Here is an 18469-nt window from a genome sequence, read left to right as displayed (position 1 = left end):
AATCGCGTTCCGGGGGGTAAAATTCGTGTTTTTTTGAGGGTCTCCCCTGGTAAAACCGCGGATTTGGCAACACTGCCTGCAAACATTTGGTTAATATTCAGTCAGATTTTGATCGCAGGTGGAACTGTGGCGCCCTCTAGTGCCAAACACACGGCTCTTACACACATTTTTGAAAAATTGAAGTTGCAATTTAAATATTACTAAAAATAAATATAATTTAAAATCTATTTAAATACACTACCTGCCAAAAGAGTGGACACACTTCCACAATCTGAAAGTTAATGCCTGCAATTAGTTTTTCCACAAATAAAGATACATTTCTGTTTTTATAAAGTTTTATTCATACTCAACAGAAAACACACCAGGAAACTAGGAAATGTGGGTAAAAGCTTCTAAAGCAGCTGTGACTTTTATTTTGTACAGGGTCATTTCACATGTATTTTACAGTCTTTATTACAAAAGTATTTACACAAATCAGACTATTATTATTCCACTGTAGATTTGAGGCACAAATGAATGAATTGTGTACATAAAGCAATCCAATGCTTCCCTCTGGTTCCCAAGAACATCACAAACTTCAACCAAATTATGTATTATTATCTGAATCAATCCAGTGGATATTAATACATTTTTAAGTTTAAGAAATACTGTTGAAAGGTGCATCTGTGCAACCAAAACACATATTCTATATGGACCTGCGGTCATTACGATCACAAAACCGGCTTCAGTAGAGTAAAACAGCAGGAGAGTCTTTGGGAAAGTCGATCAGGAAACAAATAAGAACACAAACGGTCAGTGATTTCATGCATAGAAAAAGACTTTCACATGAAAGATACAAACGTCCATTTGACGCTAAAAATATCTGACAGTAGATTCACAGTGTAAAACATCAGAAACAATTCTGAAGACATACTTCTCTTTTGAGGTTGACAAATGGGATTTATATACGAAATAAAATGTATGGTCGTGTTATTTGAGACGATGGTAATTTAACAGAAGGCAAATGTTTATTAAAAGTCACGTGCTATTACATGAAAAGCTTGTTCACTTCAAACTCAACATGCAAGATTCTGAATTGCTTTGCATTATCCATGCCAAATTATCATGTGAAAATTCATTATGAATGCCATGGGCCCGTAAAAGACAAGCATTAATAGGCATTAGCACGCTGAATAATAAAGGTCTTTAAAACCATTCAAATAAAACGCTGACAACAAAAAGCTACAAAACTGACCTATTGACCATAATTGTGTGCGTCTTGTTTGAATAACCCAATCAAATGGACCTTAGTCAGGGTAGACGCTCCATTTAATCTTAAAATCGAAAGAAAAAACAGTTTTATGAAAATGAAAACAGGACAACATGTTGAACAGACTTTCCCTCAATTAAATACGGCATCTACCCTGACAGATTCTCCTTCACCGTAGCACAAAACAGTAGGAAAGGAAACATTTCCTCACTATATAATCACCAGAACAAGTTCAGAATGTGAGATAAATTAAATATAAAGCATGTCTGTTTTGAATGACAACACTATGGGAAGAGAAACAAGATCATGTGACTAAACGAACGCCTCTTATGACGCACAGATCAATTTGTTGTCACAACAATGCAAGAACAGACACTAGGATCTATGCCATTTTCCTTTTTAACTGTCTTTGGAGACACTAAGAATACGAGACAGCTTAAACTAGATTGTCCCGAATCGACTTAAAGGCAGATTCAAGCGCTAACCAGCAGCAAAATTGTGTGGATCATTGCTGGCCGAAGAAAGAAACTCAAAATTCACAACCCTAGCATGCTGTTTGTCGCTTAAGCTCTAGACTGAGTCGACCTGTTAGTATGCAACATCATTTTTGTTAAAATCATCAGATCCGTACAAAGATGTTTAAGAAATGCAGCATTCCAAAAGTATTATTTTATTTTATGAGCAGCTGTCCAAGCCACGCTCTTTTCTTTTTTCTTTTTTTAGGTATGAACATATTTAAAATGATTTTGTCTACGGCAAGACACATGAATAAAAGACGCATGTGCCTTTTACTTTACATGACACTTGCCAAAATTTGACTGTAATTCACTGGTGCGGCAATGGCACCATATATTATTTCAATGGACAACTGATTGAAATGTTTGACGGGTACATACATAGTTGCATCTAGCACAAATGTGCATTGATCAGCCCAAAATTCTATGATGGCATGGCGGTCTCATGGACAACATCATGCTTTTATTTGCTCGGCTCAAAATGGGGAAGGCTCCTGCCTCTGCATGCGTCTCTCAGCTGCGGCCGCCAGCCTTCTGCGCCGCAGGGTCACTGAATCGGAGTCTTCGTCCTCCATGGCGGGCATGGCATCATCATTATCAGCGGCAGCAGAAGAAAACAAATCTCCTTCATCTGGTTTTTTGTGAAGATAACGTCTAACAAAGAGAGAATGCGGTGTCATAATAAAACTTAATTGGACCCAAGACAAACTCTTGGGGCATTCCCGTTTATCAAGTTTGAAAGCCAAGTTTTCACTATCTCTGACAAACAGCAGACCAGAAGTCATTCATTTCCAATGAGAGTGGTATGGGAACTATATGGAGTTCTGACCATATGGGTATGCAGAATTTTCGGATCCAAACTGAGCAGTCAGTCACGTCAATATAAAAAACTTTTTTTCGGTTAGATTGTATGTGATCACCCCGACCTGATATGATGTATTCTAACCAGGTGAGAATTACCAATATTTTCGCACTAAAAAATGAATAATTATGTCTGAAACAGTAATTTTAGAATTATTACACAATTATTTAGCCCTAGAAAACCTGAATGCTTTTCTTTCAAACATACTGCCGGACATTTGTTTTGCGGGGATGTGTGCATACTAGGGCTGCCCTCGACTAAAGATTTTTCTGGTCGACTAGTAGGGCTGGGTGATTTTTCAGATTTTTTCGATTAATTTAATTTAATGTTTTACCTTGATTTTATTATTTTTTAAATCGAGAAATCGCGATTTTGAATAAAAAAAATTAAAATTAGATATGTTGACAATACACAATGATAACCATTAGGAGAAGAAAATGATCCGACCTCATGATGGCGCCGGCGCACCTGTTTAACCGCTCTCATGTGAAGCTCTATGAACGTAGAACACATCACTAAGTCTTAAGCGGCATTATTGTGTTATAAAAATGAGACGCAGGCAGTAGAAGGAGAAAAAAAGGCAAAGTTATTAAACGCGAGTTGAACTTTTTTTTTTTTTTACTTAACCGCCTTGTTTTCAGAATGCCATTTCATGGGTGAGGCACCGCAAAAAACGCGAGACACCCAAACACGTCCGACAAACATAAAAACAATAGGACAAATAGTGCAATGGAATGAAAAAAACATGTAAATAACTACTCTATGTTTGATATTTCAGGTTTACATGATGGTGACAGCCTGAAAGCTGCTGTTGTTTTCTGTTTTTACAAAGCATTTGCTGTTAATAATAGCCTATTACTGGTGTTTTTTATTGCTATTACTTTTTGGCTAAGAAATATTTAGCATTTTTCTTATTTTATATTATTTCTGAGTATATAGAATGTTTAAGATAAGTTTGTAATGTGTTTTACAACATTTGCCTTCAAATATATTTAACAAATTGTTTTACATTTACACCATGTCGATCGCTTCGTGTGTGGTGCACTTGGAATGGAACTTTTTTGATTGTTGTTAAGTTTTTAAGTTGACTAGTTAAACAGTATAAAAAAAATAAATAAAATTTTTTTGCCATATCGCCCAGCCCTATCAAAGTAGTCATTCATTTAACCGATTAGTCGACTAATCGCACGAATATATTAGCAAGCCATAAATCGCCTATATATAATATATAGCCTAATGAGCACTCAAGCACACGTATAAAGCTTGCCACAGTGCACCGGCAAATGTAATGATTATGAATGTGTTGTGAAAAAAAAAGAAAGGAAAAAAAAAAAAAAAAACAGAAGGAGACTGTCTAAACATTTGAATAATTTATTGATAATGTTTTCTGTGTTTTCGGCTGCAGAGATTAAGTGGACGATGCTGACTCATTGTCTTCGCAGTAGTGGACGTGCATATATGCACGTATTACATAATCTGAGAATATTTATGTTACATTTTAATTTGTCCGTTTTAATGTAGACATTTCAAACTTTCTATAGATATATTTCTCACGTCTGTGAGGCAAGTATAGCCTAAACTGAGTTTCGGTTCATTTTTGTTACGCGCACAAGTTCACTCTCCACACAAGCCTAATAATAGCACACATTTATCTAGGACTAGGCTAACATTAGAGTCAGCAGACTTGTAGCTGCTATATTTGAGGTCGATGAATGATAGGCAAATGTTTGGATTTCACTGTTAATGAAAAGACTGCATGACTTCGCCACTTCCTGTGGAGTTTTTTTTTTTTTCTGCGATTAACTGACTAATAAAATCTTGGTCGACCAAGCCTTCTTGTAGACTAATGGTTAGTCGGCTCTTAGGGGGCAGCCCTAGTTCATACATTCATTATTCATTTATGTTATCATGCTGAATTCGCAGAAGGTAACAGCTGCTTTATGATCAATAGTCACTAGGGGGGCGAAATGCAAAAATTGAATGCGAATGTCAGAGAAATGTTAAATAGTACAAAAAAAAAAAAAAAAAAAAAAAAAAAAAAATGGTGTGGTGTGGTGTGTAAAACATCCAAATGTTTTATGTTGTTTTAGGTAAACGGATGACACTGCACTTTGATAACACTATTTACCATAATAATGTATAATAACAAAATTAATTTACCAGCCAGTAAGCTAAATGTGAAAATTACTCAGAATCTGAAAAAAGTATGTCTCAAAATCATTAACAAACATTTAACTAACTATAACTTTAATTATCAAATCTGAGGTTCACAAAGAGTTTGTGATTCTGGAGGATTTTGTTTTTTGTTGTCATTTAACAATTTTAAAATAGTCATTGTTTTTTCAATTCAGTTTGCACAAATTACTCGCTTCACCGTCAGAGAAAGTGAAAAGGTGGCATAACAGTTTCATGCAAATTAGAGCAAAGCAGTATAAGCAGTTCAGCTCAGACGTGTGGAGAAGAAATAGTGAGGCTCACCTGCGAGCTCTTTGGAGTAGTTCCTCCTTCCTCTGCATGAGCATCCTCTGTCTTTCATCTGCAGACTTGGAAAAGCGGCTCCCCCGAACCTCAAAGTCTTCTGGGGCAGTGACCTCTGAACTGCTGCTGGCACCCGCTGACTCCTCCGCAGCAGTGTTTCCCTGTATAGGTGTACGCTCCACAGACTAGAGGAGATACAGGGTAAGACAGAAACACGCTTTTAAAATAGTAGTGTTTTGTTGTTTATTTCTATGTATAACATGTTTTACTACCACTTTTACTACACAGGCCAGCCTAGAACGACAGGAAAATGGAAGGGGAATGGACCAGGACATGATGCAAAACAGCTCTAACACATTGGGTCTGAGTTATGAATAGGGCTGCCACGATAACTGCAATATTGTAATACCGTGCTATTGAGGAGCCAACCGCAGAGAAACGCAAGAACCGCGATATTTGCACGTTTTCTTTTTCGTAATTATTATAATATGTAATTATTACATATTATAATCGTTTTACACTTCGTGCATGTATACAGAATATTAAACAAGTTAGTAATGATAACATAATGTGTACCATGGTGATTTGTACAGAGGCTCCATAGATTTGCACTTAACACGCCTAAACAGACAGTGAATGTGAGAGATCGACTGAGCGCGTGCGATTACCTGCGTCTGTCCTTCAGGCCGAGACATGTATATTTGTGAAAAAATGGTTGTCATGTCCAAGGATAGCGAAATCTGTTGTATTGCTGGTCAGCTGAGCCTTCTAAAGTGGCGCTCAAAATTAAAATGATTTCAACAGCTTGTTTTATTACATCCAGTGGTGTAGTCTACTTGATACACAGGTATATGCCGTATACCTACTAGGAAAGGTCAACGATTTGCATATACCCACTTAAAGTTACGTAACCATTCAACAAATCACAATAAGCTTTGTGCTTTGTTGCTTTTGACATGAAACAAAGTCTCATATGTCAAATTCTGCCCATTTTACAACGAAATAAATAAGCAAAAATACCATTTTGCCGCTCTGTAATGTGGCGTGACAGATCACTGTAGCGGCTCAATTCAAGAGAAGCGGCAGTGCGGATCGCACGTGAACTGATCCCTTCCTCAGCTTTAATACCAGTTACAGCATAAAATAAACATGAATGAACATCTGAAGGTATGTTAAAAGATGCAGTACAACTTACACAAATCCGTATGTCTCATGTGATCACTCAGTGTTTCAACCGTGGAAAGACATTAAAAACAGCTTGTAAACAATGTCACATAACGTCACATTTACCTCAGGAGAACAAATATTCAGTGACCTTAAACTCATTAGTCAGCTAGAAAAATGAACTCTAGAGAGTTAAAATGAACAATGAACTAGAAAAATGAACTCTAGAATTTTTAATGCTCTTCAGCAGGTTATATAATGCATGTTTGAATAAATCCGTCAAATGACAGCCACCATTTAAATGTTTATAGTTCAAAAAACGAATTGGAGTAGAAATATTTAAGTTAGTAAGTCTATTATAACTATTATTAGTGTAATTTAAGTTTATATACAATTTATATACAATATACAATTCAGATCATTTTAACTTTCATTTTAACTTCAAAATTAATGTAGTACCAGCTGATTCTTATATATATTTTACAGCATTAGTTGAGATTTTTTTTTTTTTGAGAAAATTCACCATGTACTTTACCTGAAATACAGTCTATTCAAAATAACTCATGCTGAATTGAATTGCAAGCTTGTGAATTGGAATGCATAACTATGATGACAGACTGGCAGGAAATGGTGCAAAACAGAAAACAAAGTCCAAACAGGGTGACACTGTGACATACTGATAAGCCTTTTCTTTCCGTTAATGTTAATAATAGTTGCAACTTGCACTTTTAATGTGCATTGAAAATTTCCAGTTGATAAAACTCATGCTTCAGAGACCATATTCATATAACATCTAAAGCTAAATGTAGATCTTAACTGGCTGAGTTAGATGGTGATCGACACTAAAACTTGCTGCAACCTTGTGGCATAACAATGTAACTGCACTGATTGGCAGCCCATCTAGAATGCGCAGAGATGAGTAGTTCTGCTTATACTGGTGAAATATCAGCATCTTGGCCAGTCAGATTCAAGGATCTAACTGTTATACATATAACAATGGCACTACGATCTGATTGGCAGGTTTATGTTGTTATGTGGACCCTTATTTTGACATTCTCTTCTGTTAACTTAACTTCCTGTTTCAATGCTCTATTTAGTTTTGGTTTCATTGGTTACTGAATATTGACCTTGTTACATAGTAAAACACACAGATTATTTATATATATATATATATATATGGCGATAATACCGCATATCGTGCTATTGAGCCACTTAAAATGGCCGCAAGAGAAATTCCTTCACCGCGACAGCCCTAGCCATGAAACACGAGCAGAATGACTTTGTGTACATTTTGCGTAAAGCTGTTCTGATGTGAATTTTCAGATTCATGAAAGTGTTTGTATCTTCTAAATGTTAATTAGTACAAAAAAAAAAATGGTGTGGTGTGTAAAACATCCAAATGTTTTATGGTGTTTTAGGTAAACAGATGACACTGCACTTTGATAACACTATTTACCCTAATAATGTATAATAAAAAATTTATTAACCAGCCAGTAAGCTAAATGTGAAAATTACTCAGAATCTGAAAAAAGTATGTCTCAAAATCATTAACAAACATTTAACTAACTATAACTTTAAGTATCAAATCTGAGGTTCACAAAGAGTTTGTGATTCTGGAGGATTTGGTTTTTTGTTGTCATTTAACAATTTTGAAATAGTGATTGTTTTTTCATCAGTTTGGTGATGCGAGTGGTGCAGAAATTACTCGCTTCACCTTCAAGCAATGTGGAGCAAGATTTTGGGCCAGTGAGATTTCAGCGACCCAGTATGAAAATGCAAACAACATCTCATTTCAGCCACTAATATACACCGTTAGGTAGAGGTGTTACCCTCACCTGTGTTGGGAAAGGCACCTGTATCCTGCCCTCCAAGATGTTATCAGTGGTGACCTCGACAGAACGTGTGAGCTGCAAATCCTGCAGGATCAGATGATAGGGGACCTGTGGAAACATTTCCTGGATCTGATGGGCCTGCAAAATCCAAGGAAAACCAGGTTTATAACATGGAAACTTGTGGAAAACAGACGATACTGTTTGTAAACATGTTGGACGCCACCTGAAGGACTCACCATGGCATTGAGCTGAGAGTTGTTGGCATGTGCGATACCCAGGATGTTGGTGGTATGCATGACCTCCACAGAGAAACTTGGCAGCCAGCTGGCAATGCGGGACCCTGAGGGTGAATGAGCGGAGATTAGGGCTGTGCGATTAATAGTAATTGATTTCGATTTCAATTTTGACTTCCAATGATTATGAAAACAAGATAATCGATGTAAAATGATTATTGTGCCACTGCCAAGACAGGGCGGAACGCACATAAGAAAAGTATACCGTGGGCTTCGCATACGCGTCTAAATGGTCAAATAGCCTACACACAAAAATGACGAAATGCCATTTTGTCGAGTATCCTTGTAAACACAGTCGGTTATGTCTTAAATGAATGTTAACAGTTGAGAAAGGAAACGCATGTGTAACAGTATACTGGATCTGTGCAGCTTTTAAAGTGACAGCAGCCTAATAAATCTGCTGTAGTCATTAATGTTGATCAAACAACAAAAGACAAAGATAAAATCACTCACTGCTCTTGAATGAATAACTTTTGTAGTTTTAATAAGGATTAGTCTATATTTATTGTATAGAGCAGTGTTATTTTGAATTTGATTACTTTATTAAATTTCTGTTGTAGGCTATTGCTAATCTGAATACACTGTTAGTACATCTTCCTGAAAAACCTAAAGCACTGTTTATTTCATTTGTATTTTTGTTCTGTTGTATTTATTTGTCGGTTTTGTTTGCAATTAGTTTCTTTGTTCTTATTGTATTGCTTGTCTTCTGTAAGGACTTTTTTGAGGACTTTTTACTTACATTAGTTAACCTAGTATTAGTTTTGGTTACACTTTATTTTACAGTGCCATAGTTACATTGTAATTACTCAAATATGTACTAAGTACTATTAATTAACTTCATGTACTTACTATAGAGTTAGTTAGGGTTAGTTACTTGTAATTATGCATAATTTACTGTTATTACTGGAGTAAGTACATGAAGTAACGTGTAACTACGGCACTGTAAAATAAAGTGTTACCTTAGTTTTTGATGAAGTATGAATAATTGTGAAATTTCAATTTCAATTAGAAATTTGTTGTTACTTTTATTTTAACAGCGCTGAGAATAGTTCAGACAGATCCTGAGCACAAAGTGCTCGCATTCTCCGTCTTCATTAGTTTACGACCTGTCTAATACGTTATTAGATAGAACTGTAATACAAAGAGAGTAGACAGTATATGAAAAAGTATTAGCTTTTGCCGTGCCCATGTGGTTGATGCCGTCACTAGCTTAGCAGAAATACATAATCATGTTTCGCTTGGTCTGCTCAAAGTCGCAATGGATTTTCTCCTTAGCGTACGGTTCAGAGGTCCATCCATCAAATATATAGGCTGTGTACAGGGCTTTTTAAAAATGGTGGGTGCTTTTGTTTCGTGTGCGTTTGACATTTCAGCGTACACCGCCGTCACTGGTAGCTCCTTTTTTTATTCTGGGTTAGACCTTTTACATTCTGAAGTAGTCCTGATTCGCTTCTCACAACGTGACATGCTCATAACACACCTCTTAAACACGCAGCATAATGAAAGTGGATATTTTTCCTCGTAATCACGCCTTTGAACAATTACGAAATCGTGGCATCTGTAATCGTAATCGCGATTAGAAATTCCATTCATTGTGCAGCCCTACTTTATGTCACTTTTTCCTTTTAACATTGTAAAGGGGTCACATATTGTCCAATTTTAATAATTTTTGCCCTCATAAACAATTATTTTACAAAAAAAAAATAGAAGAGACAGACTGTAACTGTAAAGATACTAATATAGTAATATTAATAAAAAGGTTATTTATAACACCATTAAGGTCCTATATAGCACTTTTAAAGCAGGGTACTTTATGGAACCTTATAAAAAGGGTTCTATTTAGAACCAAAAACAGTTCTGCTATTGTTACAAGCAAAATAACCCTAATTTAGTACTGTTTAGAACCATTTTTCAGTAACACTTTACAATAAGGTTCATTAGTTAACCATTAGTTAATGTATTAACTAACATGAACTAACCATGAAAAATACATTTGTTACTGTATTTACTAATCTTTGTTAACATTAGTTAATGAAAATACAGTTGTTCATTGTTTGTTCATGTTAGTTCAGTGCATTAATTTTAACAAGATTTTAATAACTTATTAATAAATTATGAAATTAACATTAACAAAGATTAATAAATGCTGTATAAGTGCAGTTCATTATTAGTTCATGTTAACTAATATAGTTTACAATAAGTGTTACCATTTTTTCTTAAGAGTGTATTTGTTTCAGAGGTCTCTTCAAATTATCAATGATATAATAAAAACGGGCCATATTCATTAGTAAATGAAGACTGATTATTTTTTTTTTTTTTTTCAGCAAACTATCCATTTAAACAGGCTTTTTAAATTTTTTTATAAGACTTGAGTATGTAAATCACCTCTGCTATGATTGGCTAACCTTTGTTCATTGTTGTTTATCAGGGCGGATCAACTTGCTCAATACTGAATAGGCATTACGCAAGTTAATGATAGGAATATGATAGATGATAAGCTTATGGCAGTAAACGAGTCATTTCTACAGCTTACTTTCAGTAAATGGTCTGGATTCTGCATGAATATGTAAAGAAAGGCCTCACCATCAAAGTGAAAGAAGTGATTATGCTGGTTGAGGTGTGCTCGGGTCTCTGTTCCTGGCACGGCAGCTATGTTATCATCCAGCGGCTCCCTCTGTCCCTCCTCTCGCTCTCTCCCGCCTTCATTGATGTTCAGTGACATACGGCACGTGGGACAGGAAGTGTCCTGCTCCAGCCAAGAGCGCAGACAGGAACTGGACATAAACAATAAATAGTCATATTAACAAAGTTTCAACTATTAGAACACTAGAGTGCTGACAACACCTGGTTATTGCTCACTTATGGAAAAGATGTCCACACGGCAGCTTGCGTGCTGTAGTCATTGAATCCCAGCAGATGGCACAATCGTCGTTATTAGCCATCAGCTCTTCAGGCGTTGCCACAGCAAACCTGCACACAAGGAGAGGTGTTCATGTCAACACACAAGGTCTGGTTTTCATCAGCTAATGCAGCAGTCTGACCACTTCTGATTCATAATACACACTGAATAACATTCAAATACGATACACACTATTTACTGTGTTAATGTTGTATTGCAAAACATTTGTGCTGTTATTGAGGTGGATACGGGTACGTTTAGGGACAGGTTTGGTGGCATGGGTAGGTTTAAGGGTGGGGTAAGGTGTGAGGGAAGATACAGTAAAACGGTTATATTTTAAAATAAAAACGGTTTTCTATGTGCATGTATAGTAAAATGTAATTTATTCCTGTGATCAAAGCTGTTAGCTGTCGTTAAAATCAACACAAATAATCGTATTAGTCCTCAAAAAGGCTTTGTTTTATTTTTATGTAAAATATAATTTCATTCTTTTTTCTTTCTCCTTTTTTTTCAGATTTTGTGAGATTCTGGTTACAAAAATCAATATTAATGTAATCAAGCAGTCATTTAGCAAACTCATTAAAGGTAAAATCTTGATTCAAGGACACAACGGTGATAGCTCATGCAACCTTCTGGTTACCAGCCCGAAGCTTTGCCCATAATGCCACAAGTTATCTACTTTAGCATCTTTACTTAGATGTTGTGCAATATATTTCAAAGCCTGTAGAAATGCATTTTTTAATTAGCAATTATGAAAAGCATGAGGCTCCTCACCTGGATTCCATATTGTCAATAACACGCAAGTAGTTTTTGTGGCGGCGAATTCTTCTCTGCACCTCATGGAAGAGATAACGCAGCTGCATAAAGATCACAAGACTAGCCATGGACAACCAGATGTTTCCAAAGAGCTGCGAGGGAGTGAAAAACAAGAATACATGATCATAAAGGTACTTTAAATTATTCAAATCTCTCATCCGAAGATCAAACACAGACGTGAGAAGAGAAATAAACCATGAACACCACTGGTATTTACTTGGGGAAGTCTGCGAATGACGTACATCTGACAGGCCGCAAAAACATGTCAAAACAAGGACATAATTGCAAGCAGCTTCTGACTGATCAGAGAACATTATATTATACAGTCTCAGGACTCTAATAAGAGTCCAATCAGACCACATTCATCAATCAGTATGAGCCAGTCACATGACTGTTACACAGCGATGACCGCTCGTTCTTGTATTCACATGAGTCAGTAACCCTGTTTGCACATTCAGTAGAGTCTGTCTCACCAGCATATGGATGTGATGCATCAGGTCCAGGCAGAGGATGGCTAACTCCATGATGAAGTCAGTGTAATAGATGTATGAGCTCTTGTTCTCCCAGGTACCCTCGTGGTTCAGGTCCCACAGGTGAATGGAGTACCTGCAGATAACAGATCAAAACGTTCAGGATCACGCTTCTGCTACCTAACATTGAGAAAAGCTGACGGCTTTCTTAACAGAGCACACACCTTATGATGACGTGTCCTGTGCGTACCGTCACCAGCAAACACTGCAAGACAGGAGACAAGGCTTGGGGTTATTTCAAGTCACCATAGTATTAATATGGACAATTCTTGTTTTTATTATGGCATATTGCAGTATTTATTATAAATGATTTATGTGCACGTTATTATTGCTTTTTTAAACTCATGTGTCCTTGTAATGTTTAATCTTATCGACGGACATGATATTTACCAATAGCAAACCACAACCATCCAATCAATTGAAAATCAAACCAAAATCAACTCTCAACCTACATTTTTTCTTGTTTGAAAAGCCATTTCAGTCGAATATATGTTGCAATGGGGGCGATAGCAATGCTATCGTGACTTCTGTTTAATGCCGAATTTCAGAATATATTTGTAATGCGTAACATCAGGGGACAACCAACAAAGAGGAAATTTACACTTCACAGTCGCTACAAAGTTTTTTAAAGCATTCTTACCTCAGCTGCCATGAAAGCGACGGTGTGCATGCCATGAAGATGTCCGACTAGAGCGCAGAGCACCGCTAGACCACCACAGCACGTCAAAACAGACACCAGCAGAGCCAAGACTCGCACATGACTGCTCATCGGAGTAGTGGGAGAAAACGAGAGCTGACAGAAAGAAATAACACAATATATACATTAGTCAGAAAGAAAGAAATGAAGGAAGTAGTGAATGAGAAAAGGATGGAGAGAAGCAAGTACAAACAGTAGAAAGGAAATAAGGGTGGAGGGAAGGAAGTAGGGAAGCATGGAAGTAAATAAGGAAAGGAAAGGGAAAAATAATTAAAGGAAGAGTGGAGGAAGGGGAGAGGGAAAAAAAACAAGTAAAAAAGGAAATAAGGAAGAAAGTAAGGAAGGTGGGGAGTAAATTGGAATGTAAATAAGAGCAGCGGAAAGAAAAGAAGGAAAATAAGGAAGTAAATGTAAATAATTATGTAAGGAAGGAAGGAAGGAAGGAAAAATAAGGGAAATAAGGAAGTAAGGGAATTAATAATTATGTAAAAAGTAAGGAAGTAAGGAAGCATGAAGGAAACAAGTAATGAAGTATAGGAAATAAATTTATATATATATATAATGAAGAAAGTAAAGAATGAAGGAAGGGAGTAAATAAGAATGTAAAAGGAAAGAACATGAAGGAATGATGGAAGGAAAGACAGAAGGGAGGAAAAAATAAGTGAAATAAGTAAGAAAGTAAGGAAGGACGAAAACAAAGGAAGCAAGACAGGATAGTAAGGAAGCAAGACAGTAAATAAGAGCAGAGGAAGGAAGGAAGGAAGCAAGCAAGGAAGGAAGAAAGGAAGGAAGGAAGGAAAAGGGAAATAAGGAAGGAAGGAAAAGGGAAATAAGGAAGAAAGTAAGGTAAGTATGGAGTAAATAGGAATGTAAAAGGAAGGAAATGTGAGGAATTAAGGAAGGAAAGGAGGAAGAAAGGGAAAAATAAGTGAAATAAGGAAGAAAGAAAGGAAGGGCAGAAATGAATTAAGCAAGGAAGAAAGTAAAAAAAGAACAGAGGAAGGAAAGAAGGGAGGAAGTAGATAAGGGCAGAGTAAGGAGAGAAGGAAAGAAAGAAATGAATTAAGTAAATTAGAACAGGAACGAAGGAAGTAAGGAAAAAAGACAGGAAGGAAGGAAGGAAGGACAGAAGACAAGAAGGAAGGAAACGAATGAAGCAAGGAAGTAAATAAGAGTGGAGGAAAGAAGGAAGGGAAATAAGAAAGTAAGGAAAGTAGGGAGTAAATATGAATATAAAATAATATAATATAAATAATATAAAAAAATATAAGAGGAAGGAGAAAATGAAGCAAGGAAGGAAAAAGGTAGGAAGGTAATTAACCCAATTAATATTTACATCCAATAAAAATATACATAAATGTCTTAACCATACTCAGATTCTCCAACAAGTATCTTATCTTTTCAGAGTGACATATCTTTTGGATTATACTGGCAGTTAAAGCAAATGTTTTTCAGAAGAGGAACTGATCAAATGATGTAAAGTAAACGACTGCATAAACTGGCTTTCTGAATAAACTAGTCTAATAGTACCACTGGAAATATCTGCCAGTCATTATGAACATTAGTGTTTGTTGATGTGGTGAAGTCGTTTTGCTCACATATTCAAAGCGGTCTTTGCAGAGCTGCACCATCAGATGTAGGAAGATGAGCAGGGAGAACCACAAACACCACAGCACCACCTCCTCCACCCGCTGCACATTCAGCACGCCGAAGATGAAGATGAACTTGTAGAAGATGAAGTTCCAGAACTTATCTTTCAGATGCTGCTCAGACAGAGAAGAGCACAGAGACAGACAGACATCAGAAGATAATCATATCCGTTCCAGTGGAACACAACACTGAGATCTGCAATACACACGCTATTATTATTATTATTATTATTAACACTTTTAAAATTTACAGAAACCTATTAAAACATACACTACTGTTTGAGGTCAGAAATATTTTTTTTTATGTTTTTGAGGTCTCTTATTCTCACTGATGCTGGATTTATTTGGTTAAAAACACAGAAAAAATAGTAATATTATGAAATTATTTAAAATGACTTTTCTATTTTTATATATTTTCAAATGTAATTTATTCTAGTGAATTTTCAGCATCATTACTCCAGTCTTCAGTGTCACATGATCCTTCAGAAATCATTCTAATATGCTTATTTGCTGCTTGAGAAACATTTATTATTATTATCAGTGTTGCTGCTTAATGTTTTTTCATGTAAATTCATGGAAAAGTTTTTCTGATGAATAGAAAGTTCAAAAGAACAGCATTTATATGAAACAGACATGTTTTGAAACATTATAAATGTCTTTACTGTCACTTTTGTAGGGCTATAAAATGAAAAAGTTTGAGTTTGTATAATATATGTGTGAGTAATGTGTGTAATTAATATGTATATATAAATACACACAAATTAATGTATATATTTAAGAGAAATATGTTATTTATGTACAAAAAATTTATTTTTATATAATATAAATTATATAAAAATATAAATAAATACATATATTTGTAAATATTTCTCAAATATATACATGGATGTGTTTGTATTTATATATACATAATAATTACACACAGTACACTCACATATATTAGGCAAACTCAAACTTTTATTTTGTATGCGATTAATTGTGATTAATCGTTTGACAGCCCTACACTTTTGATCAATTTAATGTAACCTTGCTGAATAAAAGTATTAATTTCTTCTTCTGTCTGACCTCAACTTTTTGAACAGTCATGTATTTCTTTTTTTGGCTTATTAGATTATAGTCATCTGCCAGCAATTATGCCACTGATTTGAATTATCTTCCTCTTTTCAGTTTTCAAAATCCACCAACAACAGCCAATATATATAAAAATAATGTTAAAAAAAAAAGAAAAGAAAAAAGCAGAACCATGATATGACCAAACTGACAATATTTTTAATCTGCATTATGTATCTATATGGAACTAACAATAGAATTTAAAGAGTTAGTTCACCCATAAATAAAATTTCTGCCATGAATTACTCACCCCCATGTCGTTTCACACCTGTAAGACCTTCATTCATCTTCGGAACACAAATTAAGATATTTTTGATGAAATCCGAGAGGTTTTTATCTCCCATAAAAAGTAACGAAATTACCACATTCAGTGTCCAGAAAAGTAGTAAAGACATATTTAAAACAGTCAACATGACTGCAGTGGTTCAACCTTAATGTTATGAAGCGTTGAGAATACTTTTTGTGCACCAAAAATAAAAAAAAAATAACGACTTTATTCAACAATATCTAGTGATGGGCGATTTCAAAACACTGCTTCATGAAACTTCGAAGCTTTACGAATCTTTTTTTCCGAATCAGTGGTTCGGAGCGTTGATCAAACTGCCAGAGTGAACTATTGAAGTTTCAAAACACTTACGACGAATCCTAGGTTACTGAAATCATGTGATTTTGGTGCTCTGAACCACTGATTTGAAACAAATGATTTGTAAAGCTTCATGAAGCAGTGTTTCGAAATCGTCCATCACTAGATATTGTTGAATAAAGTTGCTATTTTGTTATTTTTGGCTCACAAAATGTATTCTAGTCGCTTTATAATATTAATATTGAACCACTGTACTCACATGAACTGTTTTAAATATGTCTTTAGTAGCTTTATGGGCATTGAAAAAGGGAGTGTTATTGCTGAAGACGCAGGCCTCACTGAGCCATCGGATTTCATCAAAAATATCTTAATTTGTGTTCTGAAGATGAATGAAGGTCTTACGGGTGTGGAACAACATGAGGGTGAGTAATAAATGACAGAAATTTCATTTTTGTGTGAACTAACCCTTTAAGTCTTTTCTCATATAAACATGTTGCAGCAAAGACTGACTGTATTTTTATTGCCTAATACAGATGGATAGATTATGATTTCATGTTCATGGTTTCTCCTACCTGTTTCTCGCTGACTCTCAGCGGTCCGAACACAATGCACTGGATCACTTTAGCTATCAGCATGAGGATGCAGCAGGCTGTGTTCACCATCACCTGTGGGGAAACGAGAGCTTCTTTAAAAAACAAAATCATCAATCAACACATGTGGGTTTTGAACACTCCAAGTCTCACATACCCAGACAAAGAGAGTGTCCGTGATGAGATACAGGAGCACACTGGTGGCCATGTTCCCAAAGTTCTCCAGCTGGTCCAGCTTGATTTCCTCATCGGGTCCGCTGTGGGAGTCTTCTGTCAGTGCAGACGAGTACTCTGAGTCTCTGACTGTGGTGTAGGCACTCAATATGGTCCCAGCCAGCAGAACTGTGCTCAGGGCTGTGTACGTCTGTAAACTGGGCCAGGGGAAGCGCTCCAGAAACAGCAGAGGCATCCTGACTGCTCCTCAGCTTAGACTGTAGGGTTATGTGTCCCAATGAAAACAGCTTTCCTCTTCTGAATCAGTTCTACCAATCCCAGTCTGCTTCTTAGGAGTCCAGAAGAAACCAATGTCCTTTTACAGATGACAACAAGCCCTTCACAATCAAATTTAAACTCCTCTTGAATACAAATAACTATAATGATTTAGAAATTGAGTGTTTATATGAATACAGTCACTGCTCTAGTGTGACAACTCTTGCAGACAGAAAGGACACGTACACACAACATGCACGAGACTCTAAACTTATTTTTTTAAAGAGAATATATCGTTATATATTATATCTAAACCCCGTTCCGGCGAATAAAAAGGCAAACGTTTATAATTCGCAAAAGATGTTTATATTTACAGAACAGTTGATTAATTACAACATTAGCATGAAAGCTAATCTGCTTCGGCTACGTAATGATTCAAACAAGACAAACAGTTTAATAAACTCATTAGACGGTCTTTAAATCGGACCCATGAGGCTCGACGATCTGTCTGACATCTGTTAGCTTTAAATATAACTGTGAAATGTCATGTTTAGATCTGTTTTTCTGGCTGTTTCTGGCAGTTTCTATGCCTCATACCTGTTTCCGCTGCCTTTGACGTCACCCTGTGGACTTCCGGTGATTATGTGAGGATAGGCGGGGCTTTCCCATGTAAACATATATGAAATATTTAAATAGCACTAAAAGTCAACAAAACATTACCATGATAACCACAGATTCAGCCAAAAATAGCTTATTATTGTTATTATAATCAG

The 18469-nt window shown here is 35.9% G+C and overlaps 1 protein-coding gene across 1 annotated transcript; it reads right to left on the bottom strand.

The window, feature by feature from the left end:
• Positions 1-321: 321 nt before the first annotated feature.
• amfra (autocrine motility factor receptor a) lies at positions 322-18420 on the bottom strand. The gene is made up of 14 exons (XM_048158702.1): positions 18294-18420; positions 17425-17796; positions 17250-17342; positions 14934-15098; positions 13279-13431; positions 12803-12843; positions 12582-12714; positions 12067-12200; positions 11253-11363; positions 10977-11167; positions 8337-8440; positions 8104-8238; positions 5105-5289; positions 322-2418 (listed from the first exon to the last, which is right to left on the bottom strand). The coding sequence occupies exons 2-14, from the start codon at positions 17674-17676 to the stop codon at positions 2241-2243; spliced, it is 1875 nt and encodes a 624-aa protein (XP_048014659.1). The 5' UTR covers positions 17677-17796; positions 18294-18420; the 3' UTR covers positions 322-2240.
• Between the last annotated feature and the right edge of the window lie 49 nt (positions 18421-18469).

This window comes from Megalobrama amblycephala, linkage group LG15, assembly GCF_018812025.1.
Source record: "Megalobrama amblycephala isolate DHTTF-2021 linkage group LG15, ASM1881202v1, whole genome shotgun sequence".
NCBI classification, from domain to species: Eukaryota; Metazoa; Chordata; class Actinopteri; order Cypriniformes; family Xenocyprididae; genus Megalobrama; species Megalobrama amblycephala.
The sequence above is the reverse complement of the archived record's forward strand: the minus strand, read 5'-3'. Positions and strand labels throughout refer to the sequence as shown.

Excerpts from the sequence above, each read along its gene's own strand:
- amfra (XM_048158702.1), bottom strand. The coding sequence starts at position 17,676 with ATGCCTCTGCTGTTTCTGGAGCGCTTCCCCTGGCCCAGTTTACAGACG. Across the intron at positions 12,715-12,802 it reads ACAGGACACGTCATCATAAG|GTACTCCATTCACCTGTGGG; the intron begins GTGTGTGCTCTG and ends TGTTATCTGCAG. Across the intron at positions 12,201-12,581 it reads TGCATCACATCCATATGCTG|CTCTTTGGAAACATCTGGTT; the intron begins GTGAGACAGACT and ends ACTCCCTCGCAG.